General features: G+C 36.8%; 1 protein-coding gene across 3 annotated transcripts in view; it reads left to right on the top strand.

Moving 5' to 3' along the window:
• The window catches only part of KLHL2 (kelch like family member 2), a 60,561-nt gene that overhangs the window by 26,217 nt on the left and 21,573 nt on the right, over positions 1-12,771 (top strand). For all 3 annotated transcript variants that reach the window (XM_061373113.1, XM_061373119.1, XM_061373128.1), the window contains one exon: positions 9,701-9,863. In XM_061373113.1, coding sequence (XP_061229097.1) covers positions 9,701-9,863 — 163 coding nt within the window. The remainder of the gene's footprint in view (positions 1-9,700; positions 9,864-12,771) is intronic.

Below are 12,771 nucleotides of genomic sequence, written 5' to 3'. Positions count from 1 at the left end.
AAGCTTTTGCAGTTTCTTGCTTTTTATCTTCTGTGCTTTTACTCCCAAAAGACACCTGCATCCCTGACCTACCAACCAGAATCGTAGCCTCCATCACCACGTTTTACTGCTCCCTTTCAAACCTGGAAGACCAGGCTCTTGTCCTGTTGCAGCCCTTACATTTATTTACCTCCAAAGCACTGGACACTGCTGATTTTTCTGAAGTGAGGTTTGGTTTTAACATGCAAATGGAAGAGTCTGTAGAAGGAAATTTGGAGACTTTTTTTCATGCTGTTAACTAGGGAGGCATGCATTGTTTTTTCTTGTTAGAAGACAGGGAATTTACCCATTTATTTGAATATATATTTAGCTGAAAAACTGTGAAGTTCTAGGCTAGCCTGGAAAATATTTTTAACCCTTTGTTTTATGGGTCACCTGGGATTGGGACTCCATTATGAGACGTATTACAGCAACATGCTATAAGGATGGTGTGGCCCAAAAGAGCTTACAGTCTTGGATAGACTATTTGAAAGAAAAAAGGGGAACTGAGATATGATGATCAACAGGTGAGTCAGAAGTAATCAGGACCGAGATCACAAATTTTCTGATTCTAAAACCTGGTGCCTTCATCTTGCCTTGCAAGGATGTGGTTGCCCTTCACTAGACATTAATGAATAAGAACTTTTGTATGTAAACTGCCTTCATAGACTAAGCAGCTTGTGCAACTTTTCTGAGTCTGTGATCTTTAAAATCATCATGCTGCTAGGTTTTGTTAGAGACTCTACTCTGTCAAGTCAGATGAAAGCAGCTCCTTTTGTCTCAGCTATGACCTTTACCATAGGCATCCATGTATCTATGTGTATGACTAAAAGGCTACCTGTGGCAAAACCTGAAAGACAGCTCTTGCCAACTTAAAGTGCAGAGGTCATTTGCTCAAATAAAAGTGTGTGTGCCTGCTTACCTCCCTGTAAAATTCAAGGTGCTTATTATAAGTAAATTAAGCCACTTAAAGAAGAGACTCTCTGACGTCTCTTACTTGCAACTAGGTTCAGCAGTACGTTGCCACATAAGATGAAACTTCTGGAAGCTTTCTTGAAAATGTGTTTTCTGGATACTGGTCATGCTTTAAATCATGAAACATAGGTATTAAACCTTCATCTGAAAGAAAAAATAATCAAATGGGAGGCTAGAGATGCATTTGTGTTGGGAATTCTGTACCTATATACCCGAATTTTATAAGCACAGTATCTAGATTAAAGTGATTATGAAATCTGTCACTAAGCCTAATGCCCCCTTTTCCCTCCCCCTCCTTTTTTTTTTTTTCTTGAGGAGGAGGTATTCCTCTGACATTTCTAGGAGAACATAATTATGGTCTGCTCTAGGAAACTGAGTAAGTAAAAGATTACAGACTCATTAGGGTTGGAAGGGACTTCTAGAGACCATCTAGTCCAACCTCCCCTGCCAAGGCAGGGCCGCCTAGAGGAGGTTACACGGGAATGTGTCCAGGCAGGTTTTGAATGTCTCAACAGACATTATCTCAATAAAATATAAAAACATAACTGTAACATTAAACACCTGGAGTAATTGAATGTCTGAGTTTACTGAAGGGCCATTTATTGCACATTAGATGTTAATCTCGACAAAATTTTTGTATTGAAGGTAAGCACACAAAATTTTTCTATTTCATGCTTTTTCTATTGCACTTAGTTCTCAGGTTTGTATTACTATAAAACTCAGTAGTATGGATGCAGAGAATGGGATAACAGAGAAAACAAAGGTTCATAATCTACTATCCCAGTTATGCCACTATTTCCAGCACAGGATTTGCAAATGGTGTTTCAGTCCTTCTCTTTAAGATTGCCAGAAAACCTGCAGTTATACTATGAGAAAAATACTTGTTTGTTACAAAGCAGTCAGTTTGCAATATAGAAAAAAAAAACCAGAAAACAATTTCTTCCTCAATGCCCTTCCCCTCAATCCCCCCAAAGTTGTATTTTACACTTTAGGAAGAACAGAACATGAACATTTTGATCCTTTGTCAGTCTTTTACTTCTTTAGTTTTAGGGACTATTTTTAAAATATTTCTGTCACAGTCATCTTTGGTGTAACCAAGTGTATCTGTCAGTGAGGTCTGAGACTGAGGGTGGTCTTGTACTGAAGGTGTGAGATGTTATGGGTAGATCTTATAGCTGAAGCACATGAGCTAAAAGCACCAGCTGATGCAGCAATTCTTTGTGTGGGTCAGCCTTTACAGAAAGATCGAAGGCCATACAGAGTGAGTTATGTTATCCTGCCTACTTAATGTTTCCAGCTTCTTTTAATCCTTCTGCATAGGAGCTTTGTGTATTATTTGACTGGCTAGCGCTTCAGCTCCCATAGTTAAAGACTAAATTGTCCAGTTTCTTAGTGGCAGGCTATCAGCAGCAAGTGGCTTTTTTCAAACTAGTTAGTCCTGTTTAAATTATTCCAGCCCTAAGGAAATATAAGGCATTTTTATGCAGCTGTATTATCTTTTAAGCACTGAATTACAGTATGAGGAAGGATTTTGAGCTTTTATTTTAGATGATTTACTGTGCATTTACTTAAATTCAGTGACCAAACTTCATATCAAAACCTCTGTTTCTAACAAATCAAACTGTCTGCCATTCTTTCACTGAAAGAAAAATCTGAAATTTTAAAGAAAATTATTTTAGGTTCAAGAATGTTCCACTCCAAATGAGACAGTATTTCATTTCTATTTTCAGTATCTTTTAACAGCAGCAGAGGATATGAAAGACTCAGCTTATGACTGTTAAAAAAAAATAACCATCAGAATAGAAAATCAACCTGTCTCTTTTGTGCGGAGGCTTAAGCCAAAATGGACTGTTATGTGGTGGTTAAGATACTGTTCTGGTAGAGAAGATGTAGGAGAATCTTCAGGCATATGAGGGTGGTTCAAGCATGGTTCTCTCTTGTAGAACAGATGGATACCATTAATTGTAGTGTATTATGTGATTAAAGTGGTCCTTCTGTTACTTTGTTTGCTTCATTAATCTTATTTCTGCACTTCAGGAACCCCTAACTGCATCCCAAAACCTCCCAAAACTTCCACACCTAGCCCCTTCAGAAAAACCCAAGAAAACAACAACAACAAAAACCCATCTGCACCCCAAACGTTTTAATTAAAATCAGTAGTTCATTCAGGATAATCTTTTTTAGTGGTGTCTCTTCTAAAGCTAGTTTTTGAGCAAATCAGTTACTTTCCAGAAACTGCATCTCACTAACTGAAATAGATGCTTAAGTACAGATATTGATGCTGGTTAAAAAGCAGGTATGTAATCCAGTTGCTTCTTCCTTACACTCAATTTTAATGTCACACTGCTTTCCAAGTTGGGAGCTACTTAGTTTTTTGCAGAATGTGTCAGTCATTCAAAATATTACATTTTCACAAGTATTTCATTCTTTCCTGCTGAAACGGTTCTCTACCAATTTGTGTCTAGTACTAAGGGGATGTGAAGGAATAGGACTGTATCTTGTTCAGCAGTCTGATTCTTTCCTCTTATACTAGAAAAACTGCCACCTGCAGCTGATTTTTAATTGGATGCGGCTCTTTAAGCTAAAGGACAAATTTATATATTCACATCTTCACTGTGCAATAGCATATGAAGTCAAGGATGTTAAGATACCCAGAAGGTATGTTTTATGAGATTATCACGTTCTAAACTTGCAGCTCATGCACATCTTTAAATTCAGCACAGTATCTTACTTAAGTATTTTAACACTGGAGCAGGGCAATTAACTTGCAAATGTGGTTCATATAGAAATGCTAACAAGGCTGAATTTTCCAAGATTGGAGTGTCTACATTTTATGCCGCAGATGCAAGTGTTAAAATGTTTGTATCTATTTTAATGGGTTTGTATGCATACTCCCAAATAGCATAATTTCTCTACAGTGCTGAATGATTTCACTAGAACTTAGACTACACTTCAGTTACGAACTACAGTTTTAATTACAGCACAGATGCATACTGAAAATAAAAAAAAAAAGAAAATTTGGATTATCTTTGACCATTATTTTAATTTCCTTCTTCCTTATGCTATGGTAGTATAAATAGCAAGTGAAGGAGTTCAGTTTGATTAAATGGTTATTTAAGCCTCAGAAACACAGGCTAAGCTCCGTATTTCCTCAAGATTTGTTTTATGATAGGCATTGACATAACTGCTGCTTTCTGAAATGTATTTCATTTTAATGTTGTAACTGAAAACACAGAATATTTGCAGTTAGCAACGATGTAACTTGCTTTCCTGTGTGCTTCTGTATTGCATTGCTCTGTGTTAGGATTTGCATACATCTATTTTCTTAGGTTAGTCTCTTTCCTAATGTTGCAGATTAGTTTTCTTTCCCCTCCATGTGATAAGGAATGAAATTTTTTCTTTTAGACAGCACATTATTCAATTCTCCAGGCATACACCGCTTTGATTTGTATTGGCTTATTTGCTTGCCAAGTACTTTCATGCTCTGAGAAATTTTGGGTTTGTTTATGCTGTGGGATGTTTTATTCCTAAACCCTGCAATATGTTCTTCATTATTTTCAGACGGGCATTATACTGATAGTGATGTATTGTTGGTGGGTATCAATTTGAATTTGTGCAAGAATTCATAGCTGAAATCTTAAAGAAATCCAGGGAATGTAAAAAATAGTGCAGATAAAAAAACTGCCTTAGGCATCTTCATACTGCAGGTAGCACAATATATTTATGTTAGGAGAATTGATCGGTACAAAGAGGATTGGAAAGATGATAGCATTATTGATATAAAATTACTGAAACAAATTGACTTAAATCAGCAGGCAGAAGGCTTTAATCAATTTAAAATTTACTTTGAACTTTTCAAAATCAGGTCCAGTTAAAGCAGGTTGAGTGGCCTGTACGCTGAATTTTGAATATCTCCAAGTGTGGAGATTCTGCAAATTCTTGGGGAAACCTCTTCCCGGGGTAACCACTCTCATGGCATAAAAAAAAAAAAAAAAAAAGTACACAAAATAAAATGCCAAACCAACACAAAATAACAAAAAACCCTCCTTCTTTTTTCCAGACAGATTTTCCTGTTTTCTTACTTGTGTCTTGTCCCACTGCATCTCAAAGGACAGTCCAGTGCACTCTTTTCTACCCTCCTATTAGATAGTTGTGGATGGTAATAAAACCTCCCCTTTAGCTTCTTTTATGGCTGAACAAATCCAGGTTTTTTAGCCTCTCCTTGTAATATCACATGCTCCTGCCCTCTGATCATCTTGGTGTCTGTTTTCACTGGACTTGTTCCTCCATTCTCAACTAGCAGGACAGTTACTAAAAGCTTATGTGTGGTACCAATTTGTGGGAGTTGTGTGAAGACAACTGCAGCAATGAACTTTATGAAGCGAATATACTGTCAGGGGATGCCCGTTAGGTCAACTAGTAGCTTTTGGGGAGGAGGAACTTCCTTGTCTGGTGTGGAGGCACTCCAGGGTAGCTTCCATGACCAGCTTCTTCTAGATAGTCCACAAGGAGGGTTTAATGTTTGGTGTAAAATTTACTGATTTGAAGAAACCTGGTGCTGCATAGTGTTATGCTTTGATTTAGAGAGATAGAACAATCTACTGAAATCACAATACAAGCACAATAAAACTATTGCAATATATATTTGAATTGCCATGCAAAAGTGATTCCCATTACTGATCTCTGTCTGCCCACTGTCAGGATGTTGGGCATCTCCAGTTCACTTGGCTAAAACCAGCTCAAGCCCACTGTTTTCTTCAGAGCTCCTTCTGTTGGTTGGTCAGATTTAATAGTTTATGTTGGGCTGATCTGCATATGTACGTCTCCCCCTCACTGGTTTGGCTAGCTGGGGAAAACTCTACCGATGATCCTGGAGAAGGCTGTTTACACAACCTGATTGACTTGCTGGTACAGCCATATATCTAAAACAAAGGTTACCCTCCAGTCCTTTTGTATTGAGATAAGTTGAGCTTTCTTTACACCACTTGGTGCTCATTCATTACATTCTTTCCTGAGTTCATCACCTTTGCCTATCTCGTTTGAGCCTTCTTCCATTGTAGTGATTTGTTGGTCACCCAAGCTGTATCTCCCCAAGACTGTTGTGAATCTGTTCTTTGTGCACTCACAGGAGAGGTGCCTGCCTCTACTGGCTGCTCCTTTCCTCAGAGCTCAATGCATGTATGCTTTGGTCACATAAAGTAAATGTGTCTGGCTGCACAAGAGTAAACAGAGTCATGATGCTGTCTGGATAAAAAGAGGGAAAAAAGCTGCAGGTAACATTAGGACCCTTAGCGCTCAACATACTCCTGGCATGTACCTGAAGGGCCCACAAAGAGAGGACAGCAGCCTCAGGTGTGTGTTGATGGTCTAGCTGAGTCATTTTGAAGGGCTTGAATCTACTCCAGTGAAAACAGGCACCCAAGTTTAGGGCCTTAACTAGATCTCTCCTGACTATGCAGGTGACACTGCAGGTGGATTTTAAAACAAATACTTGTACCTGGTCACAGTCCTTTTTGTTTCAGTGGGGTTGGAAAGGCGTATTTGGCATGGCAGGTGTACACAGCTTTGGGAATAGGAGTATCACTGCAGGAAGGAGAACCAGGAGGAGATAACCAGCGAATTGTCTTCAGAGACCTGTAAGGGTTAAATGATCTGCTCTAGGAAATCTAGCAGTCATTCCACAATTCATCATCACAATTTTGACACACACGAGAGTTCTTACTTGCCATCTGTAATTATAATCTGTTCAGTTTCTTTGATTATAAAAACAACAACCTCTGTGATGAGGATACATTTTCATAGAATAAGCAATTGGAGATTATTTCCACCAGCACTGCTCCCCCCTGCACTCCTTGCAGTACAAAGCGGTATGCATATTAGTCCTTTTGATCTTTAAAGGAAAGTTAGGATACCCTCTACTGGCTATTTTTGGAAATAAATCTGAGCTATAGCCTACCAGTTTAGAGTCAGCAGCAGCTAAACTTAATCTGTACTGCAGTTTTAATATAGCTTTTTATAATGTATTTGAGAGGAGTTTGGGTTGTTCTGGTCTTTTTTTCTCCTATGTAGTTCAGTCCCCGGCTTCAGTAGAGTGAATCTGCCTGCGATGAAACTGTATTTTTAAATGTTGCAGCTTCCAGGCAAACAGTTCTATAGGTACAAATGAAGATAGCTCGATGTCATCCCAGCTCTTGTTGCCTAGTAACCAAAGCCCAGTGTATAATTTCAGTGGGATAAATTTCATGCACTTTGCCTCTCTTTTCTTTTTTAGTAATGATATACACATAAATATATTTAGATTTAAACGTCTTATTGTCTGATAATTAAAATGTGTTGAAATCTGTAGCTGTACAAAGTCAGTTACAATGATTTAAGAATTTCCCATAATGAAGAGTGGTCTTCTAGTCCTTGTAACACTGCTTCACTGTTCATATGAGTGAGCAAGTGTCTCAGTGTGACTGTGCATACAAATCTTAAATCCTTCTGCATACCCTTCTCATACTACACCTTTCCATTTTGCTTACTGATTTGATCATGATTTTACATATTTTTATAATGGATACATTACTGAATCCATTTAAGCAGTCAAGGATTGTTCTCAGAATTATTTGCTAAACTATCCTGATAAAATGCCTAAAATTACCTAGGACTGTTCTTCAATTAGTTACCTGATTTGTAAGCAAACTGGGACTAGTTCTATAAATAAATACTTGTGTTAGATTTCTAGCCTTGATTTTTGGTATTTAATTTCATTATCCTATTTTATCCTAGAATTCACTACAAAAGGAATTATGTACTCACTGTTATAACTATTGATACTTCAGTTGTAATAATAGAAATTGTTTTACTGATATTATCTTCACATTTGCATAAACATATGCTAAAATAAAATTACTTCAGTGCACTGTTTTAACCTTGTCATTAGTAACCTTTAAGCTTACTAATGTTGTTTTGAATTGTGTGCCTTTATGTGACATTTATGCTTATTACTTACAAATCTTCTCCATTTATTTTGTTAGACTGATTTGATATTTCCAAGGATTATCTAAGATTTAAACTAATTTTCAGTTATTTTGCTTAGGAGCAGTCTGTATGTCAGTGCAATCACATTTGTGTGTTTCTTTTATTTCTCTTTCATTAGCATTTGATACTCAAAGCAAACTTTTGTTAAATGTATGATCTTTCCTTTTTGCTGTCCACATTGATAGCCAAATATGTAAAATATACACTATAGTGGATTATTGCTTCAAATTAGGGATTAATATGTTGAGGAACAGAAAAGTGGTTTTCAAGCGGGCTTCATATATGGCAAGCTCAAGAGAGAACAGCCATAAATCACAAAAACAGGACCAAAAGTGAAGTGTAAAGCAGACATTAACTTTACAAGGGTTCATTACAAGGTATTATTTCACCTGATGTCCTTTTTGTTTTAGTTTGGGTCATAATTTTTAGTTTTATTTCAAGAAGAAAGTCTAAAGAGTAAACAATATTACCTCTTTAGACATGGAACAGATAGATGCTTACAGAGACGATAGCAAATACTTGGTTCTACACAGTTATTAAAACTTCTTCCAAAGAGTAATAAAGAAGTATATTCTGCAGCTTTCATGTAGTGTCATATAGGTTTCTAAATTGTTTTACTCTGCTCCTTAAGACCTCATTATTCTTCCAGTTTTCTTGTTTGACTCTCTTTAATTCTTGCCAAGTAATTGCTTAAATGAAAAGTGAATATTAACAAGAGTAATACACACATTTGGTGGTGTCTTTGGTGTGTTTTTTATTTCTTGCTTATTATTGATGCAGCCCTATATGTTTTCTGTATATTTAAGTGAACAGTTGCAAGATTTCCATGTTAAAATCTTGCGTGTTGTCATCCACTAAAGATGCAGGCTAACATCAATTTCACACCTGAATGTTCTAAAATAAAAGTCTCATTAAAGTAACTGTTAAAGGCACAGAAATAAATATATGAAGAAGAAGAAATTGTAGATGGCGGTATGGGACTTTGCTCAAATGCACAATTATAGTTCACCTAAATCCCATAAAGTTTTAGTGGGTAAATGAAGTGTATGTTATAGGATCATTTTTTTAATTATTTTTTAATTTTTACTTGCTTTGTGGAAGTTGAAGGGCAGATATGTAATTTACACTAATTCCTTATTAATACAGATTTTTAATGAGTTAGAGAATGTTTTATATGTGCAGGCTTTTAAATGCCATTCTTCCAAAAAGGTCCCATATAATGCTTATTACTGATGCTGAAAAACTGTAGAATAGCCAGCACTTGCATGCAAACAAGACTTACATATTCTGTCATGGTCTAGAAAACTTTGATTTTAAGAAATACCTGAACTGAAGATTTGGAAATGAGATTAGTTATGGACTGTTTGGAACAGTAAGAAGGGAGCTTATGAATGAACATTTGGAAAACTTAACATGAAGTGTGAGAATTAAAATCTATGGGATGATTTTACAGTGAACGTGGTGGTAAAGATGTTGCTCATTATTTTAAATCTTAACTGGTATTTGCAAAATCATGTTAATATTGAATTTTAAGTTCTTCAGTCACTTAGGGCTGCAATTTTTCTCCCTGCTTTAGTCCTATTTTTTAATGGGTTGTTTTGTTTTCTTTATTAATATTGAGAATAATACTGTTGTATAATCTCACAATTGAATGGGGATGGTAATCATCTGTTGCTTCTTATAGGTACTGCTCCCAGCAGCTGGTCTCTTGCAACTGCAGGATGTGAAAAGGACTTGCTGTGAATTTTTGGAATCCCAGCTTCATCCTATCAACTGCTTGGGGATTCGTGCTTTTGCTGACATGCATGCATGCACAGATCTCTTGAACAAGGCCAACACGTATGCAGGCAAGTTATCATTAGTATAGCGTATAGCTTGGTAACCTTGTGTGTGTAGGTACACCCACAGGTTCCATGCCCATCTAACCCCACCCAGATGGAATTGAATTTTATCCAGGGTATTGCAGATGTGTCTTCTGATGAAGAGATATGAGCGTCTCTAAAAGAAATAGTCTTCTGGCTGTAACATAGTTATAGTAAGTGCAAACAGGCAGCATCTTCATGGCCTATCAGGGCCATACATGGTTCAAGCAACTAGTAACCTAGAAAGAAGCTAGCTTGCTGTTTGAAATTTGCACTGTCATTTAGGAGAAGGTATCAGGAAAGAAGAATTAAAATTTTGTCAGCTGCCACAAGCCAAAGTCTGTAGGAAGTACATGGGGGAGAAAAGAAGACAAGGGCATGGAAGAATGGGCTGTCTGTCGTCCCTCTAGTGCATTGGCTAAGAAGCAAGGAGCATACCATGAGTATTGTGTTACCGACTTATCTTCTGAAAATCCTACTTATCTAGCCCAAGACTTGAAATTTCCTACTATGAAGGTCACCTGTAGTCTCATTCTTCTACCTTGACAAAAGTAGATGGAGGTGCATCTTCTAACTAACCGTATAGCTCAACCAACAAAATTCTGCTTTGCTTATAAAGGTTCATGGAATTCTTAATTGTATTATTAAAAGTACATTGTCATGGTCATCTTAGAAGGTGTTATTCATATCTGTAAGAGGACTGTCTCGTATCAAGTCTTGACATATTTGAAAATAAGATTCTCATTTTGCTTGCTGTTGTGAATCAAAAGCAATTCTCATTTGGTGGTGAAGCAACAGTAGTGTTGTATGGGGTGTCAGGGAAGAACAATTATTCCCCTTTTCTTTATGCTGGTGGAAAAATGATGAACTGAACTTTAATATAAATTCACACAGGCTAAAGTGAATCCAGCGAAGTTTAACATGAATATATTAAGAAAACTGACTGACCTGTGATAAAGACTGTGATAGAATATAGTCTTTTCAATCAAGAACTAAATGTCGAGGAGGGTGAGAGGGAATGCAGATCTTCCTGTGCATAAAAATGACTGAGAGTGAGCAAGCTTGTGAGGTATTTTTAAAGTCATTTCAGTTATTAAGCAAAAAATCCAACTAAAAGTAGCACAGATCAGGCAAGCTGTCTGTGGTAGTTATGGACTCTCTAGGCAGCTGTAAAGTACCCAGTTAGAGTAACTTCTCATTTAGGTTGATCTAAATCATGTTTGTGTGCAAAATTAGATGATTTGAAGTTCTTTCTAGCTTGCATTTCTACAGTTCTGTGAAGGTTAAAATATTTGGGTTTTTCTTCTTCTTTTTCTTTTTTTGTATTCCAGACACATTTTCTGCTGTTGGAAACCCTTATACATGTAGTTTTCAGATAGTAAATAGGTTATTTTTAACACACTGGATTAAAACCTTATTTGACTGCCCTAGATACCATTAAAGGTTGTAAAATGTAGATTACTAAAAAGTAAACAAAACATAGTATAAGCTTGTAGGTTTGTAACATAACACTGTAATCAAAACTAAGGCTTTTCATTTGTTCAAGTAACAGTGATTTTACTGCTCTTTTGTGTGTACAGTGCCCTGGAGTCTTGATGTTTGATTCGAGACTGAAGATGCTACACTGAGGAATTACTTTTGAATGGAAGATTTTTGTAATGAGCAAAACCACTCTAAGATTTACTTACTAGTCACTGTAGTAGCATATTTTGATTAGAGCTTTGGCAGTGAATATATAGAGAGTAGGATTAATTCATTTGGAAATAGGGAAGTCACGGGTTGTCAGAGGTTGAAAGTGATTCTCAGGTATGTCTTCTTACACACAGCTTGCGCTAGCTGCCCAGTCACAGATCTTTTCCTGTCTTTTCAGTGTCTCTTGGATGTTTCATTTCTACTTCAGGTTCAGCAAAACTGAACTGCTTTCCATCTAAATATCTTTCCCTTCTACTTGTCTTCCTCTGTCCCTGGTGACTTCATTGTTCTCCCAGTCATTCAGGTTTGTAAACTTGGCAACTTTATCTCTCCTCTGCCATTTTCTCTCTACTGCTTAGTTGCGTGTTCCTCTATTTTGTTTTTAACTTCTTTACCAAATCTGCTCTACATCATGTTTCACTTTTACTGCAATGTAAATCTCTCTCTGCCATAACTTCCTCTCTGTTTGCTAAGGTCGTTTTACTACTCTTGTGATACTCCTTTCCCCCCTAGATCAAACTCTAACCTCTTATCCTTGGCTTTTTCAGTTCAGCAGAATTACTTGAATCTTTTTTCTTTCATATCTCTCTATGGCTTTTGTGCTTGGAACTAACGTTCTCTTTCCACTGTAATCAGCCTCTTTCCATTTTTGTCAGATTCCTCCAGAAAGCACTTTTCCTCATCTGTGCTTCCCTTTCTGTCTTCATATTATTGGAGTCCTGATGGCCCATACCAGAAGCCGCCAGCTCAACTCCTACTATGTTTTTGCTATATCTGTGTGCTGAATTTTAAAGCAGTGCACACTCTGTTCTTACTCTTGATATAAATATGCTGTGCATAGTCAGGGTGTGAGCTACTTCATTGCATTGCAGACTCTGTGCTGCTTTCCTTAATCCTTAGCACTCTGTCATACAAGAGCAATACAGAAAGGAAAATTTAAAAATAAATACTGAAAAGGCTGCAAAAAAAAAAAACACAACATGTGATTGTATTGCTTTTCATAACAATTCTAAAATATACAGTGACCAATTAGCATCATTAACAATTAGTACAGAGTTAAAACTGAACATCTTGCTGAAATGGAGCACTAAGTGCTCCAATTCATATGTCTAGGTCCAAGTAACAGGCCTTTTATTGCCTTGAGAAATTTTAGACCTCATTAAAAGCAGGGTTTTGATGAATGCTTTAAGTGGACTAAGTC

This window comes from Neopsephotus bourkii, unplaced genomic scaffold (genome assembly GCF_033783945.1).
Source record: "Neopsephotus bourkii isolate Nb327-2 ecotype Australia unplaced genomic scaffold, CSIRO-AGI_Nbou_v1 NB_168, whole genome shotgun sequence".
NCBI classification, from domain to species: domain Eukaryota; kingdom Metazoa; phylum Chordata; class Aves; order Psittaciformes; family Psittacidae; genus Neopsephotus; species Neopsephotus bourkii.
The sequence above is the reverse complement of the archived record's forward strand: the minus strand, read 5'-3'. Positions and strand labels throughout refer to the sequence as shown.